The 22,321-nt window shown below is 36.3% G+C and overlaps 1 protein-coding gene across 1 annotated transcript in view; it reads left to right on the top strand.

Annotated features, from left to right (window-relative positions):
* Nucleotides 1-22,321, top strand: part of LOC131801853 (protein sidekick-like) — an 81,096-nt gene that overhangs the window by 53,329 nt on the left and 5,446 nt on the right. Inside the window, exons 3-9 of the mRNA XM_059120878.1 lie at nt 691-846; nt 7,225-7,653; nt 13,264-13,449; nt 15,797-19,021; nt 19,081-19,359; nt 20,535-20,855; nt 20,940-21,274. Of these exons, the coding sequence (XP_058976861.1) occupies nt 691-846; nt 7,225-7,653; nt 13,264-13,449; nt 15,797-19,021; nt 19,081-19,359; nt 20,535-20,855; nt 20,940-21,274 (4,931 nt within the window). The remainder of the gene's footprint in view (nt 1-690; nt 847-7,224; nt 7,654-13,263; nt 13,450-15,796; nt 19,022-19,080; nt 19,360-20,534; nt 20,856-20,939; nt 21,275-22,321) is intronic.

Raw genomic sequence — 22,321 nt, forward strand, 5'->3', positions numbered from 1 at the left:
GCGTAACGCAATGGTGACCGACGAACCGGAAATACATGGGTTTGACAAAAAATTTCATGTGTGTGTGTGGGTGTGGGTGTGGGTGTGAAAATCTACTATTACTGCATTCCCAACAAAAAACAAAAACCAAAAAAAAAAACATGGAAAAACGCTCAATTGACAACACATTACCATCTCCACATACCATGCACATCATCATTTACATGCTGACGACAACACCATTTATCCTGGCGGTATACCTCTCTCTCTCTGCTCCTGCTTGTGTGTGTGGAAACTTGTGTGTATGGACTTAATGGGTGCCGTTACCACATTTTACAACAACAAAAACATCATCATTACAACACCATTATCACCGTGATGATGATGATGATGGTTTTTGTATTGGTGTGGGGGGACTCATGCGATGGCCAACAACAAACAAACATGTTACGCGAAAAAAAAACGCTACAACTATTCCTTTTGGATCCTGTGTCGCCTGTGTGTATATGTGTCGGGTGTTTGCTGTGTTAAATGCAAATTTTTGCCAACTTTACCAAATTTGCATATTTCCCCTCGCCCCAACCTACGAATTCAAACAACATGGCTGATGCTGCTGGCTGACAACATTTTACCTGAACTTTACATTACATCCGCCATCCGCAAACCTTGGCTACTCCACCCCCCACCAATGTTCCACATTGCACTGTGCAGAAACCCACCTAGTTGAAATTTCAAGCCGCATCCAAATTTTGGAATCTGGAGATTTATTAATTTCAAATGTACGCGAATCCGATGCTGGTCTTTATACCTGTGTACGCTCGAATGAGGCCGGCACCGTGAATGGTGAGGCCTATTTAGGTGTTTTGGGTAAGTACACATAATTTGTTTTACACCATAACCAATGGGATTTGCTATCCCCTTCGCACCATAAACCCCAGCAACTAGCTAGTTAACATGCCAACTAACATTTACGTAAATGCCGCACATAATTTCGCATATCAAACATAAAAATGCATTTTTTTCTTTTCATTTCATTAACCTCTAAACATTGCATGTTGCTTCCATTGTTCATTGACATCGACATTTTTGTTTGTTTCTACATTGTTCTGACAGCTTAATTCACGTGCTAAGGGAATTAGCTGAATTAAAATTGAAATTTCCTTCAAATGGGGAAATATTGAAATTCTTAAAAACATAGGTTTTCAAATTGCGAATGTTTTTCTGAAATTTAAGAAAAAGCGACATATGACCTTTGTTTGTTCTTTTAACTTATTTAACTGACTTACTTTCTCCAGATGGGGAGATATTGAAACTTTGAAGAACATTGCTTTCAAATTGAGATTTTTTATCATAAATTTAAGAAAACAAGTAAAAAATATCAGTCGCCTTTGCCGACAGATGTATACCCTCAGCCAATGTTCGATTATTTAAATATATTTTGACTTCTATTATGGTTATACAAATTGTCGACCCTATATGGAGTAGGCTTCGAAAGAATGGGCCAATATTGTTCATTCGTATCGGACCTAAATAAATATAATATAAATATTGCGACGTGCCAGGTTTACTATATATATTGATAACTTCCTTAACTTTTTATGAGATATGGTATAATTTAAAAAAATTAAATTGCGAGTGAGGTACCAGATATAGTCGATCGAAGAATTCCGTTTTCATAATTCATCGAATACAGATAGAGATATTGGTATGGCAAAATTGCAAGAAAATCGAACATTTATAGTCGCTTTTATGTGAAATCATAAATTCCGATAAATTACATATTCATATGAGATTTCTATTTAAGAGGAATATTTAGATATAGAAGAATCTCCGACTTGTATCACAAGTTATGACAGATGAAAGTATTGAAATTAGGAGCCTTTGTGGCTGAGGTACCAGAAGGGGTTCGCACATATACATCATCTTCACAACAGATCTTACCTTAGCAAAAATTCAAATTCAAATCTTGAATACTTTGTGAGGGTGGTACCAGAAGGAGTAGTCCGATCTCTACCATCTTTACAACAGATCTTGTGTTGATGAAAATATTAAGACGTGCCAAGTCTGAATGGAATCGGATGTTAACTTCGTGTTTTATGAGCTTCATGAATACTCAAAATTTTGACCCTTTGTGGGGAAGGTACCAGTAGGATTGGACCATCTTTACAACAGATCCTGGGTTTTTAATTTGAAGACAATCGGGCCCTTACATCATATTTTTTAAGAGATATAATTATTCTAAATTTTACTCTTTGTGAGGGAGTTACTTGATGGAGTCGACCGATATTATCCGTTTTCACGACTGACCTAGAACTAATGCAAATATTAGAATTTGCAAAGTTGGAGCGAAATCGAATTATTGCTTCTCTTTCTTTGCAAAAAAAATATTTTTTTTTTTTGGTTTTTTGAAAATTTCCCCCTTTTTTGGGGGAGGTACCAGAAGGAGTGAACCGATATATTCCATCTTAACACCAGACCTTGGGTTAATACAATTATAGGGATGTGTGAAATTCAAAGACAATCGGACACCTACATCACATTTTATAAGAGTTGTAATTATTCAAAATTTTAACCCTTTGTGGGGAAGGTACTTGATGGTGTGGACCTATATTATCCATTTTCGCACCTAATCTAGCACTGACGCAAATATTAGGTTTTGCGGAATTGAAGCAAAAACGACCTTGGGTAAATAAAGTTATTGGGATGCGTTAAATTTTTAGACAATCGGACACCTACATCACATTTAATAAGAGTTTATAAGAGTAATTATTCAAAATTTTCATCCTTTTTGGGGGAGGTACTTGATGGAGTCAAACCTATATTTGCAAAGTTGGAGCAAAATCGAATTATAGTTTTTCTTTCTGTGCAGGAAAAATACATATTTTTAAAAATTGCCACCTTTTGGGGAGGTACCAGAAGAAGTGGACAGATATTGCCCATCTCATAACTCGATCTAAGTTTGACAAAAATATTACGATGTACCGAGTTTGGACCAAATCGGATACTCTTTTCGAGAGTTATCCGAGAGTTTGTAGACCCCGAAATTGGGACCTTTTTCGACTCTTGGGGGATTTTTTTTAGAAAATCGATGTCCAAAAAATCAGTAATTTTGACACACCTTAGGAACCGTTTTAAATAATGTGTGACCACTTGTGGGATAGGTATATTCATTAGCTTTCAAATGATACCTTAAGGACTTTTGTTTCAAATATGGTGGAGTCCGGATCCGTCCCCCCAAAAAAAAAAATACTGACTGGTAATCAGGATGTTGATACCTACCTCTGGAAAAAATAAAAAAAAATCGAGAATTATTACTAAACTAGGCTTGTTTTCTAAATGCTTCTGAGAAGTTTCCAATTATTATGTGGCACAATTTTGAAAAACACGAAAGAGATTTTAAGAAAAAGCTCATAAAAACCCCCGATTTTCTCTTTTGTTGCTACTACAATTATACCCTAAACCCCTCTTTTTATATTTAGTGGAGCTACCCGTAACAAATAAACGTTTATATTGGAATTGTATGTAAATTGGTTTTTATTTTGGTTTTGAAGTAAACTATGCCCCCCGAACCATATCGTGACACCAACCAATTCAACTGGAATTCTATTTTAGTTTTATGACCTCCGGTGGGCGATCTTAATAGTTTAATGGTCCCTTTTTTTCAGTGTCAAAAAAATATGAAAATATTTTTACAACTTCATCACTTTACTTTAATCTAATTACAAACAAACAAGAAAAACGTATCACGTGCGAAATTTAAATGGAGTCATAACACTTAAGAGCTCACTTCGTAGGCAAATAACAGTTGGCCACAAAAAGCAAAATATGATAGCCAAATTGTTTGGCCAAAACGACGAAAAATCCAATTATCATTATTGTAGTAATGCTGCTGATGTCCACTTGGCGTGCCATTTTAATATAAAGTTGAAATTTCGAATGCAATTAGATGCCATCATGTCACACACACGTCTACATGTGTATGTTTGAATGTATTAACGTGTGGTGGCCCTAACTAATCAGCAGCAGTAACACCACAACCACAGAGCCATTTTACATTCAAGCAAGTTTGTCCTTTTTTCGTAAAACAATGCCAATTTTAATAATATTCCCAATCTTTTTATCCTTTCCTAGCTGCTGGTCATTTCAAAGTTTAAAGTGATTTTTTCTCTGTGTGTATGTGTGTGTGTGTGTGAGAGTACTTTGGTTAATCACTACGGCTGCACTGCTGATTGCTTTGGATTTTATTTGCTATGATTTTAATTGGATCATATCCAGGTTATTATAACAGTTGCAGTATTTTGGTGACTAGTTGTTCGGAGGTACCCTTGATTGGCCATTGTTGTTATGCTGGTGCCGCCATCCAAAAAAAAATGACATTATGATCGTCAGACTTTTGTTGGCCCAAAACTAATTTGCAGATTCAAAAAGCTAATTACAATTTGGCTTTTTCACACAAACTCACACACACACACACACACACACTCAGTAATACTTTGGTGTTGTGGATATGTATGGGTTATGCAAATGCGTATGCAAAACAATGTTGGTATCATGCCAAACGAACAATAATGACAGCGAAAAAATTGTTTGCATTATATGTATTGTCATTTTGGCGCTAACCAAACCTGTTAAGGCCTTCAAATCAAACATTGTTGCCAATTTAAGGGATTTTTTTAATAACAGTAGGTAAAATCGGCGTTAAATTTTTTAGACCCCCAATAATGGGAAAAATTCAATTATAAAAATGGATTGGGGAGCAAAATATTGGCGAAAATTATGAACACTTAAAATCAGCCGGTAACGCTATATGGGCCAAAAACATTGCTTGGTTTTGCCACTTTTTTAATTGGGCGAAATTTGACCCAAATTACTAATTTTCAGTCAAATTGTTTGTAAAATAAAAATTATGTAACTGCTCTACCAGAAGGTGAACCTATGGGGATCATTATACCCTACACCACAAGGTGGTCAGGGCACTATGTCTTTGTGCATTTGTTTGTAACAGGCAAATGGAAACGAGATAGACCCATAGTTCCTTTTGATGATCTGCATAGAATCACAATCGTTGGAATTTCAATGGCTTTAACCCGAGCTCATTTTTCAATATTTGCCGAATGGAATATGACGATATGTTCAGCTCACGAGCCATTTTTCGGCCACTGCGACGCGGCTTTTCGATCAAGTCGCTTCTTTACTTTTCGAACCGTTTCTGCTGATGTTGCTGTTTTCTTCCCTCTACTTCCTTGACGTCGGGCTACGCTACCAGCATCACGGCCAAGAGCGATGGTACGAGACACAAAAGATTTTTTCGCATTTAAATTCTGGAGTGCTCTAACGATAGCCACTTGTGGTTTTCCAGCCAAATATAAAGAAATCACGCTTGAATTCCATCACGAATAATTTTTTTTTTTTTTTTTGGAAAATTCTCACCAAAATGCTTTTGTACGCTTGCAAACAATATAATGAGCTGTCACTGGAATAATTTTAATAGCTGTCATACGAGTCGCTTAGAAATGACAGCAGTCTGAAGTTGGTTGCAGTTTTTTGATCTCACCCTTTATATAGGTCCACTTTTTGGCCGCCATAAAATGATACTTCCTGATTTTTGGGACATTTGCTATTTCAAACAAATCTGCTGTAAATTTACATTTCGGATTTTCAGTGGGTTATTGAAATCCTCAATAAAGGAAGTCCACTTTTTAGACTCCGCCCCCAGGTTTTCTATATTTTGAAAGTTACGCCCCCAATATTAAAGAAAAAAGTGTTCAATGTAGGTATTGGTACTTCCTGATTTTTGGTATTTTGATCATCTTAAATTTGGAATTTTGTTGATAGAACAACTCCTTTAAAAAAATTTTCAATAGATTTATGGAGCCCATACATTGAAATTTTCAAATTTTGGTGATTTTGAGGATAACCGGTGTTATTATAAGTCAAGTTTTCACTGGAAGGGTTTAAAAATCTCGACCTAGCCAAATCATAGTTTTTTCCCATTTTTGTATTTAGAATCGAAGTGACAACTTATATATTCTTTTTATGAGTATGAGGCCGATATTCCCAATTTTTCTCAGCTTATTTCTGCTGTTTGCCAATATTACGAAGTTTGGACGAAATCGTGTACGCCTATCGTTGCCTATATTTTTGTTGAGGATTTTTCAAAATTATTATCCTTTGCTGGGGAGGTGTCTAGAAAAATTTAACAGATCTTTACTCTAGATACTAAATTGGTAGAGATATTAAGAAGTGTGTGAAAAGTCTGCCCTAAATTTCACATTTTAAGTTTAGTCTTTATAAGAAAGTAATTTAAGTTAATATTAGAAAGTTAAAAGAATATTGGAAACTAGAAGAAGAAAAAAATTGCACATGCTAAGACACGTTTTCAAAAATGAAGAATTTTCTCTTTGGAGGATACCTTTTGCAACTTATTTGTATTAAAAGTAGAAGTAAAAAAATCCTTCGACTTTGGAGGATATAACCAAAACACGCGAAAAATTTATTTTCCACATCTAAAAAGTTTTGGTTTAAAATTTTCATTTTTTTAAATTTTTAGATTCATAGGAAAATATTTTAATATATTCTCTGCCTAGTCATGTCTTTCATGAACTTCAATACCAAAATTTCAGAGTAATTCTTGCTGCATTTCAATGCCCATTTACGAATAACAAATGAAATTTTTGAAATACATTTCAGTAAAATAAATTATACTTTCACTTGTTCACTTCGAATTGGCAATTCATCTTAGCACAAACATACATAAATATATATCTCCCATCTCTATACCTATACAACATAAATTTTCAATGTTTTTCGAGTTTATACTACCAACTTCATCATCATCATCATCAACTACGTCATTGTGGGACTAACAAATCACAAAACGAAACACACACACACAAAAATATCTCAAAACAATGCCAAATATTCAAACTGCATTGCATTGATTCATTCTCAGTATTTCGAAACAATTCCCCAAAATCAAGTATATGTAGATCAAACATACATACGGCATATATCATTCGTGTCATGCAAAGCAAAAAAAAAACATAAAATCATCACAGAATGCAGTTGAAAGAAACATTCTTTTCATTTCTCACGAAACACAATTTTTTTGAACTCATCACAACTCTCGCTCTCTCATCGATGGGTTATTGGAGATACTTTTTTTTACAATACTCTCGTGTTTTCCAATGTTTACTAATGTTTTTTCGCTCTATGTCCCCTTTTTTCTCCACACCAATTTTCTAGTTCGCACACAAATCATTCAGCCACCGGTTGACACCACAGTTCTATTGGGCCTCACCGCATCGTTGCAGTGCAAAGTCTCCAGTGATCCAACGGTGCCCTACAATATCGATTGGTATCGTGAAGGTCATCCAACGCCCATTAGCAATTCGCAGCGCATTGGTGTACAGTCCGATGGTACATTGGAAATACAAGCGGTACGAGCCTCCGATGTGGGCACCTATGCCTGTGTTGTTACCTCGCCGGGTGGCAATGAAACACGGTCAGCCCATTTGAGTGTCATCGAACTACCATTTCCACCGTCCAATGTGAAGGCAACACGTTTGGAGGGTGCCAACCAACGTGCCATAAATGTATCCTGGACACCGGGCTTCGATGGCAATAGTCCAATATCGAAGTTTATTATACAAAGGCGTGAAGTGTCGGAATTGGGTAAGTTCAAACGTACATTCATTCACACATATATCTATGTATGTTTATATTTTACAATTCCCTAATGGAGTTTTGCATGAGTGTTCCTAGTCTGTAAGTGTCTGAATGTGTGTGTATGTATGTATGTGTGTTACAACAAGCACATGTTTGCTGTGTATTTATTTTTTCTTTGTTTCATTTCGCATTTTACGGGTTGCCAGAGGATTCGTTCGCTTATCATGTTTAGGTGTTATCGTTATTCTTTGATGTGTTATTATGTATTACACGAAATATAAACATAAATTGACATTTTATCGCTTTTATTGTGAAAATATTCGTGTCAGATTTTTTTATGTGTCATTCAAAAAAAAAGTTTAATAGTTTCGAAATGACAACAGGAAAAAAGGTAGAATAATTTGTGTGCCATGAAAAAAAGCAAAATCAGAGCAAATATAATTTGGAGTTATAGGTAAATTAAAAATAAAAAAAACATGTGAATGAAGTGTAGCATAAACATGATATTGGATAAGACGATGATATAATAATTACAAGGTAGGCCAAATTTATTAAATGTTAAGAATACAACCTTGTAGCTATGGTCTTGTGGATTCATTTGTTCCACAATATTTTGATTTGGATTTGGTTTCTAATATGATTACCTTTTTTCATTATCAAACGCAAAACCAAAATTTTTAAAAGAATCGGAAAATTTTTAAAACTATTAATTGATTATTATTCAGAAGGCCAATATATTCCATTTTGAAGCTATATATTCCATTTTGATCCTAAGTCCTTTCCTTCTAGGACTTAGGATAGGATATAGCTTCAATTTTTATAGCCTCCACCATATCAACTTTGTCATCCCGTTTGTAACTCCTCGAAATACATACGTATTCTGGATCAGCGTAAAATTCTGGATCAGCAAATTCGAATCACGCTATCTTCTGAACCAATCGAGATAAAAGGCTAAAATTTAACGGTATCTCCCTATATTCGGTATTTTGATGATTTTAGCGACATTATTCATCGGAATTGTTTCAAAGTTCGTAACTGAAGGTTTTAATTGGTATTACAGCATATGATAAGAAATTACATATGCAGTCACTTTTCTTCGGATAGCCCCCCTCATATAACGGTACCTCACATTATTCGGTATTTTGACGATTTTAGCGACTTATAAACCGTAATTGTTTGGAATAAGTACTCTGCCGTTTCAGTTTCCCCCTCAGCCTGATAAAACCTGCAGAAATCGGTGGCGTCGTCACTGCACTAAAAAGTCATAGCTCTTATGTTACAGTGACCTGTGATGATTTCCACCACAAATATTAGATCTGATTTCGCCATGGAGGTGAGCGATCTGAAATCTTTTCCCAGAAAGTGCCGGCCAGCAAGGAGTAAGTCTACCCAGAGAGAACCTAAAAAATCAAATTATAACTGATATGCTTGGAAATTTTTAAATTCTTTTTTTTTTTTGTTTTTTTGTGAAACTTGAAATTTCATAGTACAGCAAATTTGATTGGAAAAGATGACCGAAAGTTCTTAATATCAAAAAGGGGACACTTGATTTTTTTTTTTTTTTGATTTTTGATTTTTTTTTTTTTAATGAATTTTTACTTTGAATGTCAAATTACAGCTGATTTGATTGGAAATAGTTACGAAGCCTACAAATTAGAAAAGTGGACCTACATTGAATGTCTTTTGCAAGAAGTAATTCAACGTAGAGAGCATCCGAAATATCAGATTACAGCTGATTGATTTGTTTGGAAATTGAGAAAGGAAATCATTTCGAAAATCAACTACGGCTACAGTTATGTGAGGTGCAAACTTCTTTAAAAACTTCCGACAAAATCAGGAGTTAAATTATTTATTGAGAACTCGAAATGTTAAATGATAGCTGATTTCATTGCAAACCGACCGAAACTTTGAAAATATCGTCAAGGGACACCAATATTAAATAAATATCAAATAACATTTAATCAGGTTTATCGCTCCGTTTCATCCGCTCTGTCTGAAACTGCAGTCAAAAAATCCTTTCAAAACAATATTTAATAGCCCTTTTGTCAACTTTTTACGTATGTAATTAATTGTGTACATTTTTGTCCCAAAATTAAACAAAGTTTTAATGTTGATGTTTACAACCATATCTAAAGGAATATTTTCACGGTACATAAAGCGATAAAATATATTTATTATTTTTATTTGTGTGTATGTATGCTTTTGTGCGTGTGTGTGTGTGTGTGTTAGTTAAGATATGCATGTCTACAACAAAGTTTCCACGGCTTTGAATAAATTTCAGCGAAAACTTTTTTAGAGAATAAGAAAACAAACCCCATGCAAATATAATCGACTCCAGATAATTGGAATTCAAAGAAGGCTTATTGAATAAAAAATTTCGAATCTGAAAAAATATTTATAACTATAGGAAATGTGCAAGTATATAATCACAGATAAATCGGGGCAATTTGGGCTTTACGGGGGCAAAAAGTCTTGAGATTCTACAAAAAAATTTAGGATATTTTGAATAAAATATTTTTTGATATTTTTGAACAGAAAAAAAAATACTTTGTGAACTTTTATTTTCTAAGCGATAAATTATATACAGGGTGAGATGAAAATACTGCAACCAACTTCAGACTGCTGTCATTTCTAAGCAACATCCGTCCGACATCTGTTAAAATTATTCCAGTGACAGCTCATTATATTGTTAACAAGCGCACAAAAGCATTTAGGTGAGAATTTTCCAGAAGTTATTCGCGATTGAATTGAATAGTGTGATTTCTTTAAATTTGGCTGGAAAACCACAAGTGGCTATCGTTAGAGCACTCCAGCATTTAAATGCGAATAAATCTTTTGTGTCTCGTATAATCGGTCGTTATTGTGATACTGGTAGCGTATCCCGGCTACAAGGAAGTGGGGGGAAGATCAGCAGAAATGGTTCGAAAAGTGAAGAAGCGACTTGATAGAAACACGCGTCGCAGTGGCTGAAAAATTGCTCGTGAGCTGAACATATCGCAAATATTGAAAAATGAGCTCGGGGTAAAGCCATTAAAATTCCAAAAAGTGCAAGAACTTACACCGCAACAGAAAGAAAATAGACTCAAAATAGCTAAAGAGTTGCTTCGCTGGGCCGAAAGTATTGAAATGCCGAATTTGGTTTTCTCCGATGAGAAAACATTCCCTGTCCAACAGTTTGTAAAGAAACAAAATGATCGTGATTACTTGACAAAGAGGTCAGCTGAAAATGTGCACCTTCGGTTGGCCACCAGAACTCAAGCGCCGGCCATGGTTATGGTGTGGGCCGCCATAACAGCCGATGGTCGCTCTTTGCTCATATTAACCGACCGTGACACCAGAATAAATGGCGAATATTATCGCGCAATTATTCTGGAGGATGTATTAAAGCCTTGGGCACGCAATCGTTTTGGCCGCAGACCTTGGACTTTCCAACAGGACTCAGCACGCGCCACCAATGAATGGTTACAAATTGAGGTTCGTCGCTTCATTTCCAGCGCACAATGGCCACCAAAATCTCCGGATACCAATCCGTTGGACTATTGTGTCTGGAGTATTTTAGAAAGCAAGATTTGCAATAAGAAATACCAAAGTGGCGATCACCTCAATCAAGCGCTTCACCGGGAATGGGCCAAAATACCGCAGAGCAACATTTGGGAGGCGTATGACGGTTTCATTGGCCAAAATCTAAACCTATTCTAAAATTTGATGCTATTTGCGACATTTTTGCTTTCATTTAATAAAATTTAAAATTAAGAATTATGTCGTTTAACTGTGTAGCTGTTTTTGTATTTCACCCTGTATATTCTTCATCCGATTAGTAAATTACTTCCCCTCAGCCGTAACAACGATATTTGGAGAAACATATTAAATTCAGCTCAGAAATACCTTTGCCAAATTTTATAGAAATCTATTCAGATTTGGATATATTTCCCATATATATCTTCACTCGATTTCCAGTTTATTGTGCACCAAATGGTTAATATTAGCTCGAATTGAATGGATTTTGGCACATATGAACGAATTCCTCATGGAAGATACTGTATCAAATTTGGTGAAAATCGGTTAAGATATAGCTATAGGTCCCATATATCTGTTTCATCCGATTTTGTATTCTACACCCTCACACCCATAAAATACTCTCCACAACAACGATATTTAGTGCCAACTATCAGATACAGAATAGAATAGCCTCTGCTAATTTTTATAGAGATCGGTTCAGATTTGGATATAGATCCCATATATATCTTCATCCGATTTTACGTGTATTGTGTCTAAAAAATGTAATATCAACTCAAAAGGATGTATTTTGATGAATATCAGTTCAGTACGATGGAAGCCTATCAAATATTAGTTCATTTCGAATTTAAATTATAACTGCTTAAGTAATCATAGGTGGTATGTTTTAATGCTCATAAATTTCCCATAAAAAAGGTTATTTGTTAATGGTGTAGGGTATCATAAAGTCGTCCCAGTCCGACTTTGGCCTTCCTTTACTGGTTTTAAAATTCCAATTATCCCGAGTCGACTGTATTTCTGTACGAATATATTTGCAATTTTTAAGATTAAAGCTATTTTTAAACAGGCTACATGTAAACGCTTGCTTGCATTGTTCGAATACTTTTTTGTTCAAAAAAGAAAAGAAAAGAAAACAACCTAACAACAAAAATAATGGTTTTTATGTTTTTTAATTTCTTCTTCTTGTTTTTTCTCTCGTTATGTGTGTGCGTGCGTACGTTGTCAAAAACTTTGGCTTTAAAACAACACCACCACCAACAACAACAACATCATTACCACACACATATTACCAACAAAACGAAAAATAAAACAATGCAAAACAATTTCCCATATAACAAATGCAAACACCAACAAATCTACACACATGGCAATGGATGTGCTGTCTTCTCCGGTTATTCAATTCACCCACCCATCAATCCATCCACCCACCGTAAAAACACCCAACACTCTTTCACCATTCCATTTTCTCATGTACTTGGGTTTTCGGGAATAAAACTTGGATCTCTCTCAAAACAAAAACCCACCAACAATCATTGTCGTTATCACACCACTCAACAACATCTCCATCATCAACATTGTTACCCCTGCTACGCCTCACCACCTCCACCTGATGCCTAAAACCAATCAAAACAAAAACTATATATGTATTTATTTTTTAATCTACATTTCATTGTTTCCGAATTGCATTGGTTGGCCGGCTCGCTGATGGCCGTTCCGTTTATTTGTTTGATCCTTTATTTCCTTGTTGCTAAATTGCTTTCATCGATTTCCGTTTATTTTTCCATTTGATTGCTTTTTATTTACAATTCTTTTTCAATTTTAATTTTCGTTTCATTGTTTTCTAAATGTTGTGATGCACTTTGCTCCTCTCGCTCTCTGTCGTCCTTGTTTGAAATGAAATATGAAAATACAAAACATTTACTCTTTGCACCTGAAAAACATTTTTTGGTTTATTTTATCATTTCAATTCCGTCCTCCTCCTCATAATAACCTCGCCTCCCCATCCTTAACCCTTTTTCCCATTTAACATTTTTCTTTTCTTTATTTTTTTCTTTTCTCTCATAATTTTCAAATCATTAACGCCATTAGAAAAATTCGTAGGTCCCGTACCAGATCCCTTCCTCAATTGGATAACCGAGCTAAGTAATGTTTCGGCCGAAAATCGTTGGATTTTATTGGAGAGTTTAAAGGCGGCCACAGTCTATCAATTTCGCGTAAGTGCCGTTAATCAAGTTGGTGAGGGTTCTCCCTCAGAACCCAGTAATGTTGTGGAGTTGCCGCAGGAAGGTGAGTTGTAATGTATATAATTTTTATTTTAATCAGACTTTCTGAATTATTTTTTTTAATCGAAAAATCCATTTTTAATTTACTTCCGGTTTAACAAAAATTTCAATTTTTTTTTTTTAATTTCGAAATTTTTTGAATTTTATTATTTTGTATTATTTTTATAACAGAAAGTCTGAATATCGAATTTATTTGTAAATATTTGAATTATTTAGTATTCATTTTCAATTTTAATTAGTGTTTGTGTACTTTTTGAGTTACAAAAAAACCAGAGCAACAAAATTATTATTATTAATAATAGTTATAGAGCTACCAAAATTTCGTGTCTCGGTTAGATTTTAAAAAAAGGTTAAATATCCTAGATCAATATTTAGCAATCCGTTATGATGATATATACAAAAGACCCTTTGCTCCACTAGCTTCTCTCAAAGACTTGTGCGTGTTGTTTACTCAATGTTAGTTCGGGCCTCGATTTAATGATACCCTTAGTCATATGGCGTGCATTATAAAAATTACGGCTTAAGACTTAAACTTAGATCGAGCTCGGAGGTGATCAAAATCGGTCCACTACTTCCGGTACCTCCCCCACAATAGGTCAACATGGATTTTATTTTCATAGAAAGAGAAATGAGAGAATGAGAATGAGAGAAATGAAATGATGACCATTTGTATAAATGTGAGATCAGACGGTACAGTTCTTCTAGTATCGGTACAGTTCTTCTAATACTTCCCCCACAAAGGGTTAATATTTTGAATAATTATCCCTGTAGTAAAAAGTATAAGTCCTATTATCTTCAAATTTCGCACATCTCAATATTTCTACCAATTCCAAATATGGTTTGAAGATAGGAACGGGTCAAAATTTAAAGTAATCATAACGATCATGAAATGCAACAAGAGCATTCGACTCTTTCAAACTCGGCACATCCCAATATTCCTACCAATACAAGATCTCGTGTGAAAATGAGCGGACCACTCATTCTCCTCCTCAAAGTTTCAAAATTTTGAAAATTTATAAACCTTATAACATGTTTTTGAAGCCAGCACCGTTTGAGGGGTCAACAATTGTTTAATCAGGATGTGATATAGGGATTTTGAGAAATCGTTAAAATTGAAATTAGCTCCTTATTTTCCCAACTTAGCACATCCCAATTTTACGACCGAAATTGTTAGGCCTTTTTTCAAGAAATTGGAAAGTGCGAAAAAAATAAAAATTTCAACCATTTCTATGTCAATTGTTAAGTTTTTGAAGAAAAACGAGTGACATGTGGCGAACGATGTATCCGATTTAATCCATTCTTGGGCATTCAATCTTTGAAAAAAAATCTCAATGTAAGTCCATTTTTTGGAGTAGCGCCCTCACGGAAGTATCTTTACCTCCAGATTTTACCTCTTTCGAGGGTCTTGACCACATTTTCTAATGTCCAAAATTGAACTTAATCGGATACATAGTTTGAATTAAATGACATTCGTTATTTTTCAAAAATTGGAAAATTGTTGAAATTTAAAAAAAAAATGTCCTCTCAATTTCTTGAATAAAAGGCCATAACAATTTCGGTCGAAAATTTGGGATGTGCTAAGTTGGAAAAAATCAGGAACTAATTTCAATTTTAAAGATTTTTTGAAATCCCTATATCACGGACCCGTTTAAATAACGGCCAATTAGCTAAAATCCCAATTTTTTGTTTTTCAATCAGCCGATCTTAACGGATAGTTCTCACTAAGTACATTTTTTCCAATAAGATTTTTCAAACTCTCAGTAACTCAACTGTCAAAATTGCTCTCTTAACTCGCTCTCATTTACTACACTTTTGGGTTATGGAACTACATTTTGTACAAAAAAATATAAGGTTATCGTACACATCTACAGTGTGTTAAAATCTTTAGATTAGTAACAGTTCCGTAGTAGAATCTCTGTAAAAAGTCGTTAATATATTAGACAAGAAGATTCTTGTATGTAAATGTATAAAATATAAAATTTAATAGGCTAAAATTATATTGCTAGAAAACAACGTGCACAGTAGAGTAATGCGAACAACAAATCTTTTTTTCGACTTTTTTCAATTTTATTTATTTAGTTTTTTTTTATCAAAAATTCTTTAATTTTTTTGGTTTGCCAATGCCAATAATTGATCCCTCTATTAATGCTATATATTCATGCTAAATTTCTCTTTACCCTTCACTGCATCTGTGATTAAACAAAAAAATCGTAGAATTACCGCTACATCGAGGTATATATTGTGTATAAAAAATTAAATCAATTGTATAAGCTTTTCTCAATAATATAAGTTTAATAATCGAAACAATATCTCTTTTCAATATTAATTCATTTTTCTTGATCTCCATCTAGCACCCTCTGGTCCACCGGTAGGATTTGTCGGTTCAGCCCGATCACAATCGGAAATTATAACACAATGGCAACCACCATTGGAGGAACATCGAAATGGACAAATTCTCGGTTACATTATACGATATCGTCTATATGGCTACAACAATGTACCCTGGATGTATCAGAATATCACAAATGAGGCCCAACGAAACTATCTGATACAAGAGCTAATAACATGGAAGGATTATATAGTACAAATTGCTGCCTACAACAATATGGGCGTTGGTGTCTATACGGAAGGTGCTAAAATCAAAACCAAAGAAGGTGTACCCGAAGCCCCTCCCACCAATGTTAAGGTACAGGCCATAAATTCCACTGCCGTTAAGGTGACATGGACACCACCAAATCCCCAGCAAATAAATGGCATAAATCAAGGCTATAAAATCCAAGCCTGGCGTACGCAACTAATTGATGGCGAAGAACGTGAAGTGGAGGAGAAAATGATGACGGTGCCACCCAGTTTATTAGATCCCTTGGCCGAACAATCGGCCACACTGGCGGGTTTGGAGAAGTTCCATGACTACAATATTACCGTATTGTGTTTCACCGATCCCGGTGATGGTGTGCGTAGCTTCCGCATACCGGTTAAAACCAAAGAAGATGTACCCGATGAAATAACTGCCTTGCATTTTGATGATGTCTCTGATCGTTCGGTTACGGTGCTTTGGGCTCCGCCCAAAAATATAAATGGCATTTTGACCGGCTACACAGTGCGTCACCAAGTCAAAGATCGCCCGGAAACAATGAGATCCGTCAATTTAACAGCCGAAGATACTCAGTTGGTGGTTAATCAGCTACAGGCCACCACACATTATTGGTTCGAAATTCGGGCATGGACCCGGGTAGGTGGTGGTCCACCCAAAACTGCAACCATACAATCAGGGGTTGAACCAGTACTGCCACATCCTCCCACAAATTTGGCCCTGTCAAACATCGAGGCATTTTCGGTCGTTTTACAATTCACTCCTGGCTTTGATGGCAATTCCTCAATTACCAAATGGAAAGTGGAAGCTCAAACTGCCCGCAATCTAACCTGGTTTACGGTATGTGAAATATCCGATCCAGATGCTGAGACACTAACCGTAACCGGTCTAACACCATTCACCCAATATCGTTTGCGTCTAAGTGCCACAAATGTGGTGGGAACATCTAAAGCTTCCGAGCCTACCAAGGATTTCCAGACCATACAAGCTCGACCGATGCATCCACCATTCAATGTTACCGTTCGTGCAATGTCAGCTACTCAATTGCGGGTACGTTGGATTCCCCTACAGCAAACGGAATGGTATGGTAATCCTCGGGGCTACAACATAACATACAGGCAGGTGGAAAGTGAAAATCGCGTTACTCCAAAAAGCGTACTCATAGAAGATCATACGGCCAACTCACATGTCCTTGAAAATCTCGAGGAATGGACGGTATATGAGGTTTCCATGACGGCCTGCAATGATGTGGGGCAATCGCGGGAAAGCGTTATTGCGGTGGAAAGGACTAGGGAGGCCGTACCCTCCTATGGCCCTCTGGATGTACAAGCGAATGCCACATCGTCTACCACGATTGTCGTCAAATGGGGCGAGGTGCCCAAGCAGCATCGCAATGGACAAATTGATGGTTACAAAGTCTTTTATGCTGCCACAAATCGTGGAGGTCAGGTGCTGCACAAAACCATACCAAATAACAGTTCGTTTACCACCACCCTAACGGAACTTAAAAAATTCGTGATCTATCACATCCAGGTATTGGCATTTACTCGCCTTGGCGATGGTGCATTGAGTACACCACCTGTAAGAGTACAAACATTTGAAGACACCCCAGGTGCACCCTCAAATGTCAGCTTCCCGGATGTATCGTTCTCCACAGCTCGCATTATTTGGGATGTTCCTGAAGATCCAAATGGTGAAATTTTGGCTTACCAAGTGACATATTCCCTGAACGGAACGTCCAGCTTGAACTATAGTCGTGAATTTTCACCATCCGACCGTACATTCCGTGCTACCCAACTCTTGGCGGAACGTTATTACATATTCAGTGTTACCGCCCAGACTCGCTTGGGTTGGGGCAAGACAGCATCCGTATTGGTTTACACAACCAATAATCGTGATCGTCCTCAGCCACCTTCAATGCCTCAAATATCCCGAAGTCAAATACAGGCCCATCAAATTACCTTCAATTGGACGCCAGGAAGGGATGGATTTGCCCCGCTGAGGTATTACACCGTGCAAATGCGTGAAAATGAAGGTCCCTGGACATTGCTGCCAGAAAGAGTTGATCCCTCACTGACCTCTTATACAGCTACGAACTTAAAACCGCATACAACTTATCAATTCCGAATTCAAGCTACCAATGATTTGGGACCATCAGCCTTTAGTAGGGAGAGTATAATTGTAAGAACATTGCCGGCAGCTCCATCGGTTTCGGTGACCAATCTTAAAGTCGTGCCAATTACAACAACTTCGGTCAGAGTGAAATGGAATGCCTTGGAAACATCCATGTGGAATGGTGATGCCACAACGGGAGGCTATCGCATATTGTATCAACAACTTTCCGATTTCCCCACAGCCTTACAAGCCACACCCAAAACCGATGTTATGGGTATTAACATTGATTCGGTGGTGTTATCGGATCTACAACAAGATCGCAACTATGAGATTGTGGTATTACCATTCAATTCCCAGGGACCGGGTCCAGCAACCCCACCTGTAGCAGTTTACGTGGGAGAGGCTGTTCCAACGGGAGAACCTAGAGCTGTTGATGCCGCACCCATATCTAGCACCGAGGTACGTTTGCGCTGGAAGCCACCAAAGCAAAGTATGCAAAACGGAGATCTGTTGGGTTATAAAATATTCTATTTGGTAACCGATTCACCGCAAGAACTTGAGGATGGTAAAACATGGGAAGAAGAAATTGAAGTAGTATCCGCCACGGCCACATCTCATAGTTTGGTCTTTTTGGATAAATTCACTGAATATCGGATACAAATATTGGCATTTAACCCCGCCGGAGATGGACCCCGATCAGCACCAATAACCGTGAAAACACTACAAGGCCTGCCAAGTGCACCACAAAATCTACGTTTCGAAGATATAACAATGCAATCGCTTAAGGTGTCCTGGGATCCGCCAAAGTTCAAAAACGGTGAAATATTGGGGTATTTAGTGACCTATGAGACCACCGAAGAAAATGAAAGTGAGTAGTTGAACGTTCTGTTGATTTTCAATTAATTTAAAATGTTTTTAAATTTTCAGAATTCAGCAAACAAGTCAAACAAAAAGTGTCGGGTACCAGTTTGTTGGTACAAAATCTGGAAGAGGAAGTAACCTACACCTTCACCGTCAGGGCTCAGACAATAGATTATGGTCCTGCAGTTAGTGAAAATGTCAAAACGGGGCCCCAGGACGGTTCACCGGTTGCCCCACGTGATTTGATTTTATCCAAGACATTATCCAGTGTAGAAATGCATTGGTTAAATGGACCTTCAGGGCGCGGACCCATATTGGGCTATTATATCGAGGCCAAGAAGCGAGGTGAGTATTTAAAACAAATAGTATTTCTGGGAATTGAAGGTATTTTCTTTTATCCTGCATTAATGGATTTTGATTAAAAAAATCATATTTTTTAATTTTAAGATTTAAAAAATGGTGGAAGGATTGTTTGATAATTTTATTAAATATTACAATTTAAAACTCATGAATGGAGTAGATTTTTAAGATTTCAAAAATGCATGAATTTAATCTAAGTGGCAAATTGTGTGCTATTTTCAATTTATAGTTTTGAAATGCCTTGGAAACATGATTGATAACACAAAAACTAAAAGAATAATACAAGCAAATGCACAGATTATACTTAAAAGTAATGTAAAAAATCTGTCGTTTTATTCCAGAATAATTCATTGAAAAATTATAATTTTTTTCATCCAATACCAGACACAAGATGCCTTGTCGCATTCGATACTAAACCTTTTTTATCGAAATTATTTATTCCGTACAAATTACAGCTTAATGTAAATTTCGGTAGAAAAACTCGATATCAAATGTGGAGCATAGCATAACAATTGATCCTTCCAAGAAACTCTAACACATTCTTATGAAATTGGGTCTAACACAAATACTGCTCCACTGTAAAACTAAAAATAAAATCTGGGCATTATAAAACTATCGAAATGAAAATTGAAAATAGCACCGTTCGAATGAAGATTTTACACAATGAATTGCCTTGGCTACGAAATTCCAATCACAATCCTTCTTTTCTCTACTCTAAACCAAAATAATAATAATAGCAAATGAATATTGTTTGGAATTCTATTCCTCAAACTTGGTTGTTGGAAATTTTATTTATTTTTTACAATTTCTCTTTTTAAATCTATTTCTTAAATCACTCAAAAATAACTTTTGCTATGCTGGTGTTAAAATTAAAACTGCTTTTGTAGAACGAGGCGAACCATCATTTATTTGTAAGTATTAGCCATACATAGAGAAAAATAATAAATTCTCCATGCTGTAGTTATCCCAAATATTATTAACTTTTCTCGTAGATACATTTATAGTAAGCATATATCCTTTACTAATGCTGTATAGAATAACTCTTTCAAGCCCAACCCTAGATAGTGCTAATCTAATTCTAATTTCGTAGAAATAAAACCACAACAAAAAAACTAGTCAAAGAACAATTACTGATACATTTATTTTATTTTCCCATATAGACGACTCCCGTTGGGAGACAATCACGAAAACCACCACCGGTACCATACAAGACTTTACAGTCAGTTACCAAAGTCTGTTGCCCTCGACTGCCTATACTTTCCGGGTGATTGCCTATAATCGTTATGGCATATCATTCCCAGTCTATTCAAAGGATTCAATATTGACACCCTCCAAATTGCATTTGGAATACGGTTATCTACAGCATAAGCCATTCTATCGTCAAACATGGTTTATGGTTGCATTGGCTGCCACCTCCATTGTGATTATAATTATGGTTATTGCAGTATTGTGTGTTAAGAGTAAAAGCTATAAATATAAACGTAAGTGATTGTTGTTTTTTTTTTTGCTTTGGGACCACAAACAAATTATGAATACATGTTTTTTTTTTTTTTTTGTAATTTCAGAGGAAGCTCAAAAAACACTGGAAGAATCAATGGCCATGTCTATTGATGAGCGCCAAGAACTAGCCTTAGAATTATATCGTTCACGTCATGGTGTGGGCACTGGTACCCTTAATAGTGTGGGTACACTGAGTCGCGGCACATTGGGTACGCTGGGCCGTAAGAACAATAATCGACCACCAAATAATGTTCAACTGGGTAAAAGTCCGCCCCGGCCATCTCCTGCATCGGTGGCTTATCACAGCGATGAGGAAAGCCTAAAATGTTACGATGAAAATCCAGATGATAGCAGTGTAACAGAAAAACCATCCGAGGTTAGCTCGTCGGAAGCGTCGCAGGTAAGTTTGTTATGGCGATTTTTGGCACTTTGAATTTTCGTATTCAAATTATAAGTCGTGTAATAATAATCTATGTAGTAATAACGTAAGAGATTATTTAACACTATGCAACACAAAAAAATGTGTATCGGAACAAGTTCCATCCTCTCCGGAACCTGTGTGTTTTAGGTATATGTATAGTGTCTCTGGCAATATTATAGATAAAAATACAAGGCTTTTCAAAATACGTAGAAAGGACTTCTAAATGTGGTCGTAGCCTGTCAACTACTATAGGTCCTAGAAGACGTCAAGAGTCTAAATCTTAACTAAACGCCAGGATTTCATATACAGGGTGAGATAAAAAAACTGCAACAAAGTTAAACGCCATAATTTTTACATTTTTTTAAGTTTTATGAATGAAAGCAAAAAATGTCGGAAATAGCATCAAATTTGAAATAAGTTTAGATTAGTTCGAATTGGTCACCTTTGCTACGAATTGTGGCCTTCAAACGGCCAATGAAATCGTCACACGCTGCCCGAATGTTGTTCTGCGGTATTTTGGCCCATTCCAGGCGAAGCGCTTGCTTGAGGTGATCGAAACTTTGGTATGTTTAAGAGCCCAACTTCCTTTCCAAAATTCTCCAGACACAATAGTCCAACGGATTGGTATCCGAAGATTTTGGTGGCAATTGTGCGTTGGAAATGAATTGAGGAATCCCATATTGTAATCATTCTTGGATGGCGCGTGCTGAGTGCAATGGTGCTGAGTCCTGTTGGAATGTCCAAGGTCTCCGTCCAAAATGTTTACATGCCCAAGGCTTTAATACATCATCCAGAATATTTTCGCGATAATATTCGGCATTTATTCTTACACCACCGTCGATTAATACGGGCGCAGAGAGACCATCGGCTGTTATGGCGGCCCACACAATCACCATGGCCAGCGCTTGAGTTCTGGTTTCCAACCGAAGGTACACATTTCTGATCTGTTTGGCAAGTAAACACGATCATTTTGTTTGTTTACAAACTGCTGGACAACGAATGTTTTCTCATCGGAGAAACCCAAAT

The sequence above is a fragment of the Musca domestica genome, unplaced genomic scaffold (assembly GCF_030504385.1).
Source record: "Musca domestica strain aabys unplaced genomic scaffold, Musca_domestica.polishedcontigs.V.1.1 18, whole genome shotgun sequence".
NCBI lineage: Eukaryota > Metazoa > Arthropoda > Insecta > Diptera > Muscidae > Musca > Musca domestica.